The sequence below is a fragment of the Oncorhynchus clarkii genome, chromosome 19, assembly GCF_045791955.1.
Source record: "Oncorhynchus clarkii lewisi isolate Uvic-CL-2024 chromosome 19, UVic_Ocla_1.0, whole genome shotgun sequence".
NCBI classification, from domain to species: Eukaryota; Metazoa; Chordata; class Actinopteri; order Salmoniformes; family Salmonidae; genus Oncorhynchus; species Oncorhynchus clarkii.
In genome coordinates, this window is record NC_092165.1 from 44376083 (window position 1) to 44392178 (window position 16096).

At 41.7% G+C, this 16096-nt stretch overlaps 1 protein-coding gene across 1 annotated transcript in view; it reads right to left on the reverse strand.

The window, feature by feature from the left end:
* Nucleotides 1–16096, reverse strand: part of LOC139375271 (pleckstrin homology domain-containing family G member 3-like) — a 67399-nt gene that overhangs the window by 3922 nt on the left and 47381 nt on the right. Inside the window, exons 12-18 of the mRNA XM_071116888.1 lie at nt 8032–8065; nt 7645–7782; nt 7352–7371; nt 5781–6080; nt 3870–3965; nt 2483–2593; nt 107–1601 (exon numbers count right to left, since the gene is read on the reverse strand). Of these exons, the coding sequence (XP_070972989.1) occupies nt 107–1601; nt 2483–2593; nt 3870–3965; nt 5781–6080; nt 7352–7371; nt 7645–7782; nt 8032–8065 (2194 nt within the window). The remainder of the gene's footprint in view (nt 1–106; nt 1602–2482; nt 2594–3869; nt 3966–5780; nt 6081–7351; nt 7372–7644; nt 7783–8031; nt 8066–16096) is intronic.

The following is a 16096-nucleotide window of genomic DNA, read 5'->3' on the forward strand; positions in this document are numbered from 1 at the left end:
CAGAGATAAGGGACAGCAGTTTGATCATTTTAGCTTTGCAGATTAGAGTATCATATCAAATCATAATGGATCAGCAAAACATTAAAACAGATCCCTGACAGCTTACCCCAGTCTCTTCTTTGGACCTTCTCCTCATAGACAGCTGGTAGGTTCTTAAAGGCAAGTTGGTTCTCAGCCTCCATGTTTCTCTGCCTCACCACGGGCCTGCTGTTCTTGATGCGCTGGCTGTACTGGCGGGCCAGTTGGAAAACCTTGTTCTTCATCTTCTCCATATCCTGCAGAATCAGGTCCTCTTCCACCCCTAAACGCAGGCTGATGATCCTGGGGAGGGGAGATCTACTGACTGTGCCTCTCTCCCAGGACTTGGGAGTCTTATTCTGGCAGGACTCCTGCCCTGAGAAGGGGTCTGGGGAAGTTGTGATGGGTGATGGGTATTCCTCTGAGACAGCACCCATGTCTGACTCCTCCAGGATCCTCAAGGGCTTGATATACTCAGCTTCAAGGATCTCTCTGCTGGTTCCCCCCTTCCGGGATAGAAGTGATCTGGGATGGACAATGTCCTCTGTACCCTGGATAGCCTTGGGTTTCCCAAGGCTCCCATAAACCTCCTCCATCTCTATGTCTTGCCACACTTGGACCATGTCCAAGGATGGTCTGAAGAACTCATCCTCGTCTCCAACAGGGGCATCATTGACACTCTGGGACCTGGGCTTGATGTCTGCAGCTTTTTGTGGCTCCAGCACAGGGGTATTATTAGTCCTCTGCTCTTTTTCTAAGCCAGGAAGGTCGAACACTGACCAGGATGTGGGCCGGTTGTTCGGGGAGACCTTCCCGTGCCCTGGAACCGCTTGGTCCTGGGGTTTGCTGTTGAGCTGCCGGCTCAGGTGTCTGACCAGGCCTGCAGGAATATAGGACAGGCTCTCCCTGTGCTTGATGCTGAAGCTGGCATCCTGGTGCTCTGCATGCTCATAGTACCTCCTGATCTTGTGGATGAGTATCCGGTCCTGCTTGGAAAGAGTGGATCTGCGCTCCACCTCCATGAGGTGGTCTGGTCTAGGTGCAGGCGTAGAGGTGTTGCCTTTCAGGAGCAGTGGGTGCTCTGGGGTGGAGTTAACCAGGGTCTGGACCTTCTCCTCAAGCTCGGTGTTCAGACAGGGTGTGCTGCTGCTCTTGCTGCCGAACTGAGGTGAGGGGCAGCCCAGGGAACACAGGTCCTCTGAGACCACCAGGCTGCCGACAAAATGCTCAGTGATTACACTGCCCTGGTCCAACACAGAGGCAGGCAGGATGCGGCTGGTCTCAGTTCCCACCGCCGCACCAAACTCTGAACACTCTCCATTTGTCACTGATGAGTTCATCTCGTCCTGTTGGACAGAGCAGTCACTCTTCTCTTCCTCCCCTCCCGCTCTGTACCTTCCCTCTTCCACCACTCCTCCCCCGATACCCCTCTCAGGCTCCAGTGTCAGAGACGTCTCAGGCTGTCTGGGAGGCAGGGTTGGCAAAGAATCAGGCTCTGTGTATAGGGGTGGGTTCGCCTCACTCTGTTCCATCACTACTACCTTAGGAGCACAGCTTTGAGGAGGAACCTCCTCTACATACACCTGGATAAGGAGGAAGGAAGAGTGAATATTAACATCAGGATGGAATAAAGCAATATGGATATGATAAGCCAACAAGTTATAAATCACCAGTCATTATCTGACATTGGATCAATGAGCCAAGTCAAGTGATCAGGTTAAATCTGCTACAGCAGCCATGATCTCTGATCCACGTCTGGTAGTGCATGGCGTCGAATATTCTGACAACATGACAGAGACAGAATCACAGTAGAATGTGTAATAAAACGATCAGAGCATTTTGATTCCATTTTTATAGCTAATTCATCACAATTGCCACCGTCCATTTCATATGCACCTGCTGAACTCTGCTGTAAAATGTAGCACTTTAGTTTAATAATTAACAGTTTTAATTTCGCAGATTTGACCCCAGTGTGCAGTTATAACAGACTAATTTCCAGCTGCAGTCTGGTTGTGGCAGAGTGTGTGTGTGTGTGTGTGTGTGTGTGTTGGGGATTGCAGTAGGAGCTGCGGGTAGGAAATAAGGGAGGGATCAAAACAACTTGTTACACTCGGCTTGGAAGCAGACAAGAGGACCCAGGATCTATTAAAAATGTTCCCTGTCCATGAGAGATGACAGGGGGCAACAGCATGTAGGAGGGGACATTCTCATTTACAGGGTATAAATACACAACCCCCTAGTTGTATTAGATCAGAACCATTTTGGGCCACCTACCAGTCTTCCCAAATTCCCATCCCCTCAAAAGATGAAGACTTTTCTGTTAGTATCCCTATATTTTAGATATACAGTACAACAAAACATTCATCCATTCAGAATCTCTTCAAGCTTAGTCTCATGTGACAGATTTGGTTCTGGGTGCCAAGCGCACCTTAACTTTGACCCAGCCAGTCCAAACTCTTCATACCTGGTCAGTGAAGGTCTCCTCTGTAGCCAACTCGCTGATCTCCTGGGCTGATGTCTCCATCCTCTCCCCCATTGGTCCCTTCTTAACTACAACCTCATAGTGTTCTTCATCCTGGGGTAGCAGAACACAACATGAAAGGGACTTCAGCATGCTTAGGGTGAACACTGGGTCTTAGATGGCCAAATCCATACAGTGGAGTATCACAAGACTTCTCTATCATCTGGTTCCAGACAGTCACAAGCTGGGCAGCACTGATTTGCATTTGGTTTTAAAGCACCTGTGTGACAATACATACATTATATAGACAGCTGACATTCATATTACAGGATGTTCAACATTCAAGCCATTTTAATGCTATTATAGCAATTAACCTTAATAAAGCTCCTCTGTAGTTTTGGAAAAAGCAAAAGGGAAACCTTTTAACTAATGTGAAGACCAAAGCACATATTATCCTGACTTCCTGATTTGACAGCCAAATTCACCTTTGAAGTCATACATCAGCTCTGTGGATCAATTGACTCAATGCAAATGCACCCATCAAATAAGCACAAGGCTAATTGCTAACTTGTTTTCTCTACAATGTTGATTTTCAAAGCAAATTCTGTCACATGCGCTGAATACCTCAGATGTAGACCTTACCTTTTAATGCTTCCTTGCAAGCCCTTAACCAACAATGTATATCAATGATGTATGTATAGATCAATGATGCCGCTCTTGCTGCGGGTGATTTTCTGATCCACCTCTCCGCAGACAACACCAGTCTGTATACATCTGGCCCTTCTTTGGACACTGTGTTAACAAACCTCCAAAAGAGCTTCAATGCCATACAACACTCCTTCCTTGGCCTCCAACTGCTCTTAAATGCTAGTAAAACTAAATGCACGCTCTTCAACCGATCCCTGCCCGCACCCGCCTGCCCGACTAGCGTCACTACTCTGGACGGTTCGGACTAAGAATATGTGGACAACTACAAATACCTAGGTGTCTGGTTAGACTGTAAACTCTCCTTCCAGACTCATATTAAGCATCTCCAATCCAAAATTAAATCTAGATTCGGCTTCCTATTTTGCAGCAAAGCCTCCTTCACTCATGCTGCCAAACATACCCTCGTAAAACTGACTATCCTGCCAAACCTCGACTTCAGCGTTGTCATTTTCAAAATAGCCTCCAACACTCTACTCAGCAAATTGGATGCCGTCTACCACAGTGCCACCCGTTTTGTCATCAAAGCCCCATATACTACCCACCACTGCAACCTGTATGCTCTCGGTGGCTGGTCCTCACTACATATTCATCACCAAACCCACTGGCTCCAGGTCATCTACAAGTCTTTGCTAGGTAAAGCCCTGCCTCATCTCAGCTCACTGGTCACCATAGCAGCACCCACCTGTAGCACGCTCTCCAGCAGGTATCGCTCACTGGTCATCCCCAAAGCCAACACCTCCTTTGGCCGCCTTTCCTTCCACTTCTCTGCTGCCATTGACTGGAACGAATTGCAAAAATCACTGAAGTTGGAGACTAACTCCCTCACTAACGTCAAGCATCAGCTGTTAGAGCAGCTTACCGATCACTGCAGCTGTACACAGCCCATCTGTAAATAGCCCATCCAACCACCTACCTACCTACCTCATATTTGCTTTTCTGGTCTTTTGCACACCAGTATTTCTACTTGCACATCCTCATCTGCACATATATCACTCCAGTGTAAATTGCTAAATTGTAATTACTTTGCCACTATGATCTATTTATTGCCTTACCTCCTTGCCTCATTTGCACACACTGTATATTTTATATTGTGTTATTGACTGTACGTTTGTTTATCCCATGCTTTATCTTGGCCAGGTTGCAGTTGTAAATGAAAACCTGTTCTCAACTGGAGTACCTGGTTAAATAAAGGTGAAATAAAATGAAAAAATAATATTTAAAAATGCAGTTAAGAAAATATACATAGCTTCATTATTGTTATTTTATTGTGTTACTTTTTATTTCATTTAGTAAATAGTTTAACCAACAATGCAGTTCAAGAAATAGCTACGGGCTTGTAAGTAAGCATTTCATGGTAACCTGTTGTATTTGGCACATGTGACAAATAACATTTGATTTACTAAATAAACTAAAGTAAAAAAAGTATCACAATAAAATAACTACTAAGCTATATACAGGGGATACCAGTACAGAGTCAATGTGCAGAGGTAATATGTACATGTAGGGGTTAAGTGACTATGCATAGATAATTAACAGCAAATAGCAGCAGGGTAGAAAATGGCTCTTATGTCTTGGGGCTAGAAGCTGTTAAGGAGCCTTTTGGACCTAGACTTGGCGCTCCAGTACCGCTTGCCGCGTGGTAGCAGAGAGAACAGTCTATGACTTGACAATTTTTGGGGTCTGTAATGCTCCGCAACACATGAGAGAAAAGCATGGTAGTGTGCGTGTTAACCATTAGGGCTGGGAACTGCCAGAGACCTCACGATACGACATTATTACGATACTTAGGTGCCGATACAATACGTATTGCAATTCTCACGATTCTATATGTATTGCGATTCAATATTGTGATATGATGTTCCAAACATATTGCTCACTATATGTCTGCTGCAGAGAGACAAGAGAGCATGAGAACATTTGTTTTGATCAGTCATGGAAATAAACGTGCTGATAACATGTTGGCTCACTATTAAAAAAAGAGATGGAGAACAAGCTATAGGATGAAAAATACCAGAGTTTTGGCACAGGTACAGCTGACTAGCGCTAGCTAAGGCTACCTAGCAACAAAACAATTTAATTAAATCGATACGGAGTCAAGTATCAATATAATATCATCCAGAATTCTATTATGATGTAACTGTTGATTTTTTCCCACCATCACTATTAACCATTCCATTCTAAAAACCTCAAATTCAAACAATAAACAGGCCTTTCAATAGTCACATTTTCCCCAACATTCAATGAAGTCACAAACATCATGAATTATAAATCTGATCTGCAGTGACCAGATTTCCATGATACTGATTGTTGTTACCGTTCCTGGAAGGTTTAGTCCATGCAGTTATGCGAGTGTGAAAACCAGAAACATTCCATGAGTATGGCAAACGGTAGCTGGCTTTTAGTGAATTGCATCAAGGCTGAGTTAAACAGAGAGGGAGATGGTTGATTGGAAAGCCAGTGAAATTGCAGAGGAAATAGGAAACCCATTGGTGGCAGTGAGTCTCACCGTTGTGAATAGAGCAGAAAGTAAAGCCCTGGCCCTATAGTGCCAGCAAGAGATGGCTGCCAGCTTGGAGCTGGCAAAGTCGGCTACCTGGTCATCCTCCATCAGAATATCATCTGTGTTTATCTCCCCCTTCTCCTCCTCAGTCTCCTCAGTCTCCTCCTCCTGCTGCTCAGTGCCCCCCTGGCAGGGTAAGGACCCTGGCTTAGGGTCCTCACTGGGGCTCAGCTGCTCCAGAGATGCCCTCCCGCGGCCTATCTTCTCCTGGGCTCCCAGCACACCAGGCCTCTCAGCCTCACCTAGACTGGAGCCCAGCATACTGACACTAGCAGTTGGCTGCAGGGAACGCCTGTCCCCCAGAAGAGCACCTTCACTGTCTGTGCGCTGTAGCTTGAAGTCACAGAGAGTTGAGGTGTTATTGCAAGGCCAGCATAGAGATGTTCCCTTTTAATGTAATTGCAAGGTGTTGAAAATAATGGTATAAATGTGACTGCTTTAGCACGGCGTGAGATATGAAGGTACATCATGTGATCATGCCAAGCTAGCATGCTGTGCGCCCCACATTGTGGACACATCACTAATCAACAAAACCCTGAGCCCGAAACCTCTGCCTTTATTAACACAATATGGTTCAGCCCAATAAGCTTAGAGTAGCAATTCCTCTATTGGGGTTAATTTCTCTCAGCAAGGTTTATTCTGCATTTCCTTTCAGAGTCAGTGTCAAACCTGTGAGAACAACATCTCACTGAACCACATTGAACGGAGTCAACCGATTTCTCTTTTCTGCACAGAGGAGAAAAAAACATGGCAGGGAAAAATGTACTTTCATCATTGGGAAGCTTACCTTCAGAATGGCTTCAAGTCAGGAGAAGATAATGAAGAGGAGAAAATAAGAGAATGTCAACAATGCTGCCACAACAAAAAAGTAGAGTTATATCATACTGTAAACACACTAATAATATCTGAAAACTGGCAAGTTAATTGGATAAACTGTGAATGAGAAATGCCTCCTTTCAGAGACTCAGAAATAAGGCAATTCACAAGGACAGTCCTCTCTGACTGAGGAATATGAAGAACAAGAAAATTACAACGTCATTAGGTTTGTAGCTAAATTTATTTGAGAGGGCGTAAAGACGCCGGAGAGACAAGACAGAGGAACTTAGTTTATCCCTTTGTTGCTCTATATTTAAAAATCAGCAGAGATAACGAGGCTGACTGCACAGCCATGGCAGACTGACTGGGGAAGACACACGGAGACAATTTCCTCCAAAACCCATGTCTTTAATATAACCTAAACACACTAATTTATTTCCCAACTTATTACTGCTGTTCATATAACCATAATTACCTCTATCTCCCCTTCCATTCTCTCCCATCACTGCCCTTTCATTGCGGGTCAATTAGAATGCATGAGAGCAGCGCAAGCCACAGATCTAAAGCCAGGACTGAATTTGACTATTGAAAAGAGCTCCTGCATGACAAAGCCTTTCAGTAATATGGCCCATAATTAACATCATTATGGGTGATCTAGGGCAGAGGGGGTTGTGGGGTTGAGAGAGGAGTAGGGGTCTGGCCTTTTGATTGGGCTGTCCAGGGGTCCATCTACGGCAGAATGACAGCATGGGGTGAATACTGAGACTCAGTATTTGGTGACAGGGAACCTGAATCATGGCAGCAGTGGCTCCAGGGTTATGAGCCAGGCCAGCCTGTTAATCTGATCACAATCTTCATTTAACATACAAATCTCATCATGATAATGAATAGCCTCTAATAGACTCAGAATTCTCATGGACTGATATCACAAGCAATGAGCTTCTGAGACGCAACCAAAAACCAAGGAGTCTCGTTAAGAATAGTTTCAGACTGTAGAACTGTGGGGTAAGTGGAACCAATCAAGCCTGAAGAGATGGCTTGGCTTTGGTGTTGTTTTCCATAAAACAAAACATTGTTTTACTATGTAAAAGGGGGGCGGCAACTAACTCACCTGATGTCCTGCGCCCAGGTCTCCCCTCTGCGGAAAGGTCTTCAGCCCGGCAGTATCCAGCCTTCTTCAGCCTCTCTGGGCTGTAGCGGTACTTCCCCGACCCTGGGTCTGCACACAGCACAGCAAGCAACACCATCACTCAGGCACTACCGCTCACTCACTCAAAACCAGGTCAGTGAATTAAAGAAATGGTTCTCTACTATTCAAAATGGGGACAACAGTTAATAATTGTTCCACATTTCCAGTGAAGTGATCCTCTTGCACTCAATGACAGCCTGTTGCTTTGTTAACAGCCACAGCTATGTTTAGTGCCTTTATCTTGCATTCATATTAACCATATTTATCTGGAATACTCACAGAGAGAATCCATTTCGAGGATGGCCTCTTTTACCTGGAAGACAGAAATAAAAAGAAAACAGTGTCATTTTTATTAGACTTCAAATTTACAAATGCAGCATTGATACATTTATTTAAATTTTTAAAACAAAGAACAGCTCCACCCCCCACCCTTCCTATAAGGTGCATAGGTCTACATGTAAACAACGAACGTCAGCATGTCATAAAGGAGATTAAATGGAGATACACACAACATGTTTTTATTTTATGCAGAAGTGTGTTAAGACTAATATTATTTATTTGTCATAATATAAAATATATAATAAAAAAATGTAAAAATGTAGGAATGAAAAATAAGGGAACCGTAGTAGATAATTGAATGAGAATAATTTCTTAGGGTAATCTTACTAGTCATATTAGAAGGAATAGTATATAGCGCCATATATGCAGTCTAGGTCAACATCTTAAAACTAAATGGGAGTCAAGTCAAAGGTTCAAGCTAAGTGTAATTGTTTATATTTAAGCGGGGTAATTGTTCATTCAGTAGGAAGGGTAGAGAAATCATCAAATAATGAAATAAAGGGTTGTCAAAGGGAGTACAATTTATCTTTTTATCCTCTTAACTTCTTCGATATAGGGGGCGCTCTTTTAATTATCAATACTCAATGCTATCAATTATTATTATCAATGCTATCAATACTCTTACACAAATGCTTGTGTAGCTATGGTTGAAAAGCATATTTGAAAATCTGAGATGACAGTGTTGTTAACCTCTGATCTCTAGGGGCGCTATTTCATTTTTGGATAAAAAACGTTCCTGTTTTAAGCGCGATATTTTGTCACGAAAAGATGCTCGACTATGCATATTCTTGACAGTTTTTGAAAGAAAACACTCTGAAGTTTCAGAATCTGCAAAGATATTGTCTGTAAGTGCCCCAGAACTCATTCTACAGGCGAAACCAAGATGATGCGTCAACCAGGAAATGAGCAGAATTTCTGAAGCTCTGTTTTCCATTGTCTCCTTATATGGCTGTGATTGCGCAAGGAATGAGCCTACACTTTCTGTCGTTCCCCCAAGGTGTTAGCAGCATTGTGACGTATTTGTAGGCATATCATTGGAAGATTGACCATAAGAGACTACATTTTCCAAGTGTCCGCCTGGTGTCCCTGCGTCGAAATTGGAGCGTAAAGCCAGGTGCAATTATTTTTCCATTTGAGAGCAAGGAGAAACCAGGCTACCACGAAGGATATATCATTGAAGAGATATGTGGAAAAACACCTTGAGGATTGATTCTAAACCACGTTTGCCATGTTTCAGTCGATATTATGGAGTTAATTTGGAAAAAAGTTCGCGTTTTGAGGGCTGAATTTTCGTTTTTTTTTTATTTTATTTTTTATTTTTTTGGTAGCCAAATGTGATGTACAAAACGGAGCTATTTCTAATACACAAAGAATCTTTTTGGAAAAACTGAGCATCTGCTATCTAACTGAGAGTCTCCTCATTGAAAACATCAGAAGTTCTTCAAAGGTAAGTTATTTTATTTGAAGGCTTTACTTGTTTTTGTGATAGTTGCCTGCTAAATGCTAACGCTAATGCTAACGCTAAATGCTACGCTAGCTAGCTACTGTTACACAAATTATTGTTTTCCTATGGTTGAAAAGCATATTTTGAAAATCTGAGATGACAGTGTTGTTAACAAAAGGCTAAGCTTGAGAGATAGCATATTTATTTCATTTCATTTGCGATTTTCATGAATAGTTAACGTTGCGTTATGGTAATGAGCTTAGGTCTATAAATAGAATCCCGGATCCGGGTTTGGTCGTCGCAACAGGTTAACAAAAGGCTAAGCTTGTGAGTGAATATATTTATTTCATTTCATTTGCGATTTTCATGAATAGGACACGTTGTGTTATGGTAATGACCTTGAGGCTATGATTACTCTCCCGGATACGGGATTGCTTGACGCAAGAAGTTAAAGGTGAATTTGATATTTTCTAATTTAAGAAAAAATATATCTTAGAGCCATACAGCTAGAGAGGAAGGGGCTGCAGATTTCCAATTCAGCAGAATCCTGCCACGAGCCAGAAGAGTTGTGAATGCAATACTATGAGTGTTTAGACAATATACGGGGGGGGGGGTCTTCTACAGCTCCAAAAATAGCAACATAGGGAGATGGTTGACGTTGAATAGCTAAGATACAGTGACAAGATTTCAAAAGACGGAAGTCCAGAAAGCTTATCCATTTGGAGAAAGACCAGGATGCATGTTAGGTTTGCAGGAGACTGAGCACAGCATTCACATTTGTCCTCTATATATATCAGGGTATATGTCTGCCTGTCTGGACTTGCTCACAATTAACTCGAAGGAGCACCTTGAACTGGATGAGTCCGAGTCAAGCACAGGAAGAAGACGAGTTTATCCTTTTTAATAGCGCTTTCCCACCAGTTTAAGTTCTATATTCATCTCATGTTCCCACTTCTCCATAGTTCTGTTAAGGGTGGTGTTGCCGAAGCACATAACATACAAGTAAAATGTATGAGATTAACCTCTTCAGGCTAGATTTAACATTTTTAAAATAAGTTTGTCTCATGGCAATGCCTGCGGCAGGTTGGGGAAGATCTTTCAAAGTCAACTCTGATTGATCTTATTTTAACGAATACGCCAGATAAATATGTTTCTACTGGTGTCTTCGTCCAAGAGATTAGTGATCATTGCCCAGTTGTGTTAGAGATGTGAGAATACAAAAATCTAAGCCTCACGCCATTACAAAGAGGAACGTCAGTCAACACAATCTTTATTCTAGTGACCTTGATTGTGTTTCAGCTATCCCTGAACCTGATTTAGCTTTGCGCTTCTTTGCAGATGTCTTCTATACCATTGTGAATAATCATGCTCCCTTCAAAAAATCAAGGGTTAAAAAGGTTGATTCAATGCCTAGTGCACACCGGAATTATCAAAAGTCATTCATAAAAGGGATGATGCTTGGGTCAAGGCCAGAAACACAAGCTTAGGCCTGTCAGACAAGCTTTTAAGCAACTGAGGAATCATTGTGTAAAATCTAAATATAAAAGGCTAAATCTGATTATTACAAAACTGCTCTTTCAGATTGTAATGGGAGCCCGGCTAAATTCTGGAAAAATGCCTCCTCTCTGCCACAACAAATTCATTCATACACTGGCCTCATTACAGGGGAAGAAAATGCCGTAATTGATGCATTTCAATCAGCGGGCTCTCTTTGATAGAACTTCTAAGCCTATTTACAATGATATTGGGCTGGATGCTGATAGGGAAAACTTGCTGAATGATCAGAGAAATTATGCTAGCAATAGACAAGTGATGATAGCAATAGACAATAAATCCACTGAAGCCGGCAATTGGATTCTGGTCTGCTTAAGTGTGGAGCGCCCATCCATATCGACAGACTCCAAGAAATGGCCATATCAGAGACGCTTTCCCCTCCAGGAGACTGTCAAACATGATGACAACATCACACCAACAGGTGTTGCTGGGAAGCTTCAATGTGGCGCTCTTATTCTTCTCACTTTGCTTGGTGAGGTAGATTGCTGCTATAACTTGATGACCCTTCACATACCTAACCATTTCACATACATAACCATTTCCAGATTCAATGCATAAGCAGCACAGCCAATGGGTGTGATGTGAGGGTAGGACTCCTCCACTTTAGACCAAGCAGCCTTCATGTTAGCAGCATTGTCTGTCACCAGTGCAAATGCCTTCTGTGGTCCAAGGTCATTGATGACTGCCTTCAGCAGTCATCCCTTGTGTCTGTGCTCTTGTACAATACTGGTTGAGGGGTGGAGATGATGTAGTTAATTATTCCTTGCCCACGAACATTCGACCACCCATCAGAGATGATTGCAATACAATCTTCTTTCTCTATGATCTGCTTGACCTTCACTTGAACTCTGTTGAACTCTGTATCCAGCAAATGAGTAGATAAAGCATGTCTGTTTGGAGGGGTGTATGCTGGGTCAAAGAACATTCAGAAATCTCTTCCAATACACATTGCCTGTGAGCAGAGGTGAACCAGTTGCATACACAGCTCAAGCAAGACATTCACCAGCATTTCTATGACTACATTTCGCCATTGAGTAAAAAACAACAGCTTCTGATTCGAGGACCATGAGCTGCTGCTATCGATAAGGTGTCCGATTCATTATTTCCACCTCGAATAGAAGTAGAGGGACTTTTGTCAGAGGTTGCTTGTTGTGAGCGCTGAGGGAACTTTATGCACTTAACCAGATGATTCTGCATCTTTATTGCATTCTTCACATATGATTTGGCACAGTATTTGCAAATGTACACAGCTACATTAGCTGCAGTCAGATCGTGCCCATGGCATTTTCCTGTAAAGATTCGAAAAAAAACGAGTAAAAAAAAGAATACAATTCTATGTACATATAAATAGTTAACCAGTTAGATTAAACAACTCCTTTGTAAGATAAGCGTTTTAAAATGAAACATGTACGGAAACAGGTGAATTAACACTCAGTTAGCAGGCTCAAGCAAGCTAAAACCCACATAGTAGGTGGCAAAAACTAACTAGCAGAAATGGTTAACAAGTTAGAAATGATTTAAAAACACTTTGCTATAGGCTACTATTTACTAGTTAACAAAAAATCATGTATAAAATATATTCACCCCACCCAGTATTGTAATCAAAACTTACCAGAAAGCATGAGCTTGGCTCAGACAGTGTAGTGGTGTGGGCTCAATAGCATCTCATCCTGATCAGACAGTTGTTTTTTTACATGGATGATACATTGGAGATAATATAGGACAACTACTAGAAATAATAGAACACCATGAAACATCTAAGACAGGCCTGGTATTTAAAGCGGAGTTTGAAAAGGCCTTTGATAAAGACCGGATTTTATTTGTAAAAATGCCTGAATTTTTAAATTTCAGTGATTCTCTATTAAAATGGGTAAAAGTAATGTATAACAACCCCAAGTGTAAAATAGTAAATAGAGGATATTTCTCAAGAGAGTTTTGAATTGTCAAGAGGAGTTAAAACAAGGGTGTCTGCTGTCACCATATCTATTCCTTATGGCCATCAAAATGCTAGCTATTAAAATCAGATCAAATAACAATAGAGGATTAGAAATCAAAGGCTTTAAAACAAAAGGTGTCCATGTATGCAAATGACTCAAGTTTTATATTAAGTCCAGAATTGTATGGGAAGGTCTGCGCATTCCAAGAGTACAACCAATTGATTGCAGCATGACCCCAAAAATGGAGGAGGCAGGTGGCAGGGAGCTGGTTTGTCTGCCCAATGTAAAGGATCAAAACTGGCAAAGGAATAAAAATAGCATAAATAGGAAAGTGTACCAGTTTCATATGAGGACCAGGATGTTGACAGTTGTGCCATACAGATTGCAAAATAGTTGGGATGAGCTTTTTGGATGAGCATTCCTGAATCTGAGACCAGAAACGGGCTACCTGAGGGCAATACCAAAATAAATGGTCTTGATTCTGTATCCTCACAACAAAATCTGCAGAGCTTTGATGATTGAATGCCCCAAATATTCAACATTTTGTTGGTGGCAAGAATTCTATATAATACTTTTAACTGAAAAGCACAAAGTCTTGAATCTTGAGTCATTTTATATATCAACTCATACTCCCTGTACCATGGAATCGGTACATCTGAAAATGCAGAACATTGATCTAAAATTGACCCTAGAAATAGTACTGTTGGGAGATCTGGAGAGACCGGGTCAGTCAATTAATGATATACTAATCCTCTTAGTAAAAGTATTTATCTTAAACCTGAACTCTGTAGATTCTATTCGATAGATTGAAATTGTATGTTAAACATCACTGCACAGTTGAAAGATATATGTTGCGTAGAAATCCGAAGAGGGTGGCCTGCAGAGATAGGTGGGAGGGACTGAGGGAAGATGAGGGTTGGGATGTGGAATTGGAGACAAGTGGGAGTGGAGTTGCTGTGCAGGAGATTGACCGTCATTCTAAGATAAAAGTATATATATATTTTTTTATCAAACTAAAAGTACATCAGAATGACACTGAGGGGCAGTGTTTTTACAGCTAATGCCAGTTTGCCTGAGGCTGATGCGGTGTAGGTGTTTGTACACATGTATATATACACAAATTCTCATTCAAATGCACACATACACAGACACACAGGTAAATAGTGCCATACATGCACACAAACAGTTGGCCTTGCAGTTACGGTTTTTGTTGTCCTTTTGCATTTTGTTTTCTTCCGTCTTTCTCTTTTGTTAATTTTGTTGGTGCATGGGGGGGGGGGGGTCTTGAAAGGGGGAATGGAATAATTAAAAAAAATATATTATTTGTATTTCTTCTGGGGTTGGGGGGGCTTGGAGGGCTGGCGGTTGGGAGCTTGGGCCGGTGGATCGCTGGTTCAGGCCTCTTTTTTTTTTTTTTAAACCTTGTGGGTGATCTGTCGACATGCCCTTGAGTAGGGCGTTGACCCTGGTTGCTTCTTTGTGTCGCTCTGGATGGGAGTGTTAGATGACTAATGTGATGTAGTTGAGTGGTTTCACTGCAAGTATATTGTATGTTTTAAGCATTCAATAAAAAAATAAAGAGTGGCAGAGTAAGAAATAATTTGAACTCAGAGAAAAGCCATTAACCTCTTTGATCTCTAGGGGCGCTATTTCATTTTTGGATAAAAAACTTTCCCGTTTTAAGCGCGATATTTTGTCACGAAAAGATGCTCGACTATGCATATTCTTGACAGTTTTTGAAAGAAAACACTCTGAAGTTTCAGAATCTGCAAAGATATTGTCTGTAAGTGCCCCAGAACTCATTCTACAGGCGAAACCAAGATGATGCATCAACCAGGAAATGAGCAGAATTTCTGAAGCTCTGTTTTCCATTGTCTCCTTATATGGCTGTGATTGCGCAAGGAATGAGCCTACACTTTCTGTCGTTCCCCCAAAGTGTTAGCAGCATTGTGACGTATTTGTAGGCATATCATTGGAAGATTGACCATAAGAGACTACATTTTCCAAGTGTCCGTCTGGTGTCCCTGCGTCGAAATTGGAGCGTAAAGCCAGGTGCAATTATTTTTCCATTTGAGAGCAAGGAGAAACCAGGCTTCCACGAAGGATATATCATTGAAGAGATATGTGGAAAAACACCTTGAGGATTGATTCTAAACCACGTTTGCCATGTTTCAGTCGATATTATGGAGTTAATTTGGAAAAAAGTTCGCGTTTTGAGGGCTGAATTTTCGTTTTTTTTTATTTTATTTTTGGTAGCCAAATGTGATGTACAAAACGGAGCTATTTCTAATACACAAAGAATCTTTTTGGAAAAACGGAGCATCTGCTATCTAACTGAGAGTCTCCTCATTGAAAACATCAGAAGTTCTTCAAAGGTAAGTTATTTTATTTGAAGGCTTTACTTGTTTTTGTGATAGTTGCCTGCTAAATGCTAACGCTAATGCTAACGCTAATGCTAACGCTAAATGCTACGCTAGCTAGCTACTGTTACACAAATTATTGTTTTCCTATGGTTGAAAAGCATATTTTGAAAATCTGAGATGACAGTGTTGTTAACAAAAGGCTAAGCTTGAGAGCTAGCATATTTATTTCATTTCATTTGCGATTTTCATGAATAGTTAACGTTGCGTTATGGTAATGAGCTTAGGTCTATAAATAGAATCCCGGATCCGGGTTTGGTCGTCGCAACAGGTTAAGGTTGCCCAAAGGAGAGAGTAAAAAACGGTCCGACTTATTTGTTTCTAGAAAATTAGTAAATCGATTACAATTAAGGTACAGAATGTTTCATCAGAAAGTAGGAAGTCTCCAAAATGGTCGATCCTTTTGACATAGCAAAAGTTTATATCCAAAAGTAGAGGGTGCATGGTCCGAAATGACAATAGCTAAGTATTCGTACGAGTCAACTGCTGGCATGAGTGCGTTATCAATTAAAAAGTAATTACACGGAAGGTGTGGTAGACATAACAAAAAAATGGAAAACACCTTCACAAGAGTGTTTTGTAATATCCAGGGGTCAGTGCAACCATTCCATTGAATACATGTGGAGAAAGCTTTGGACATCATTGACTGA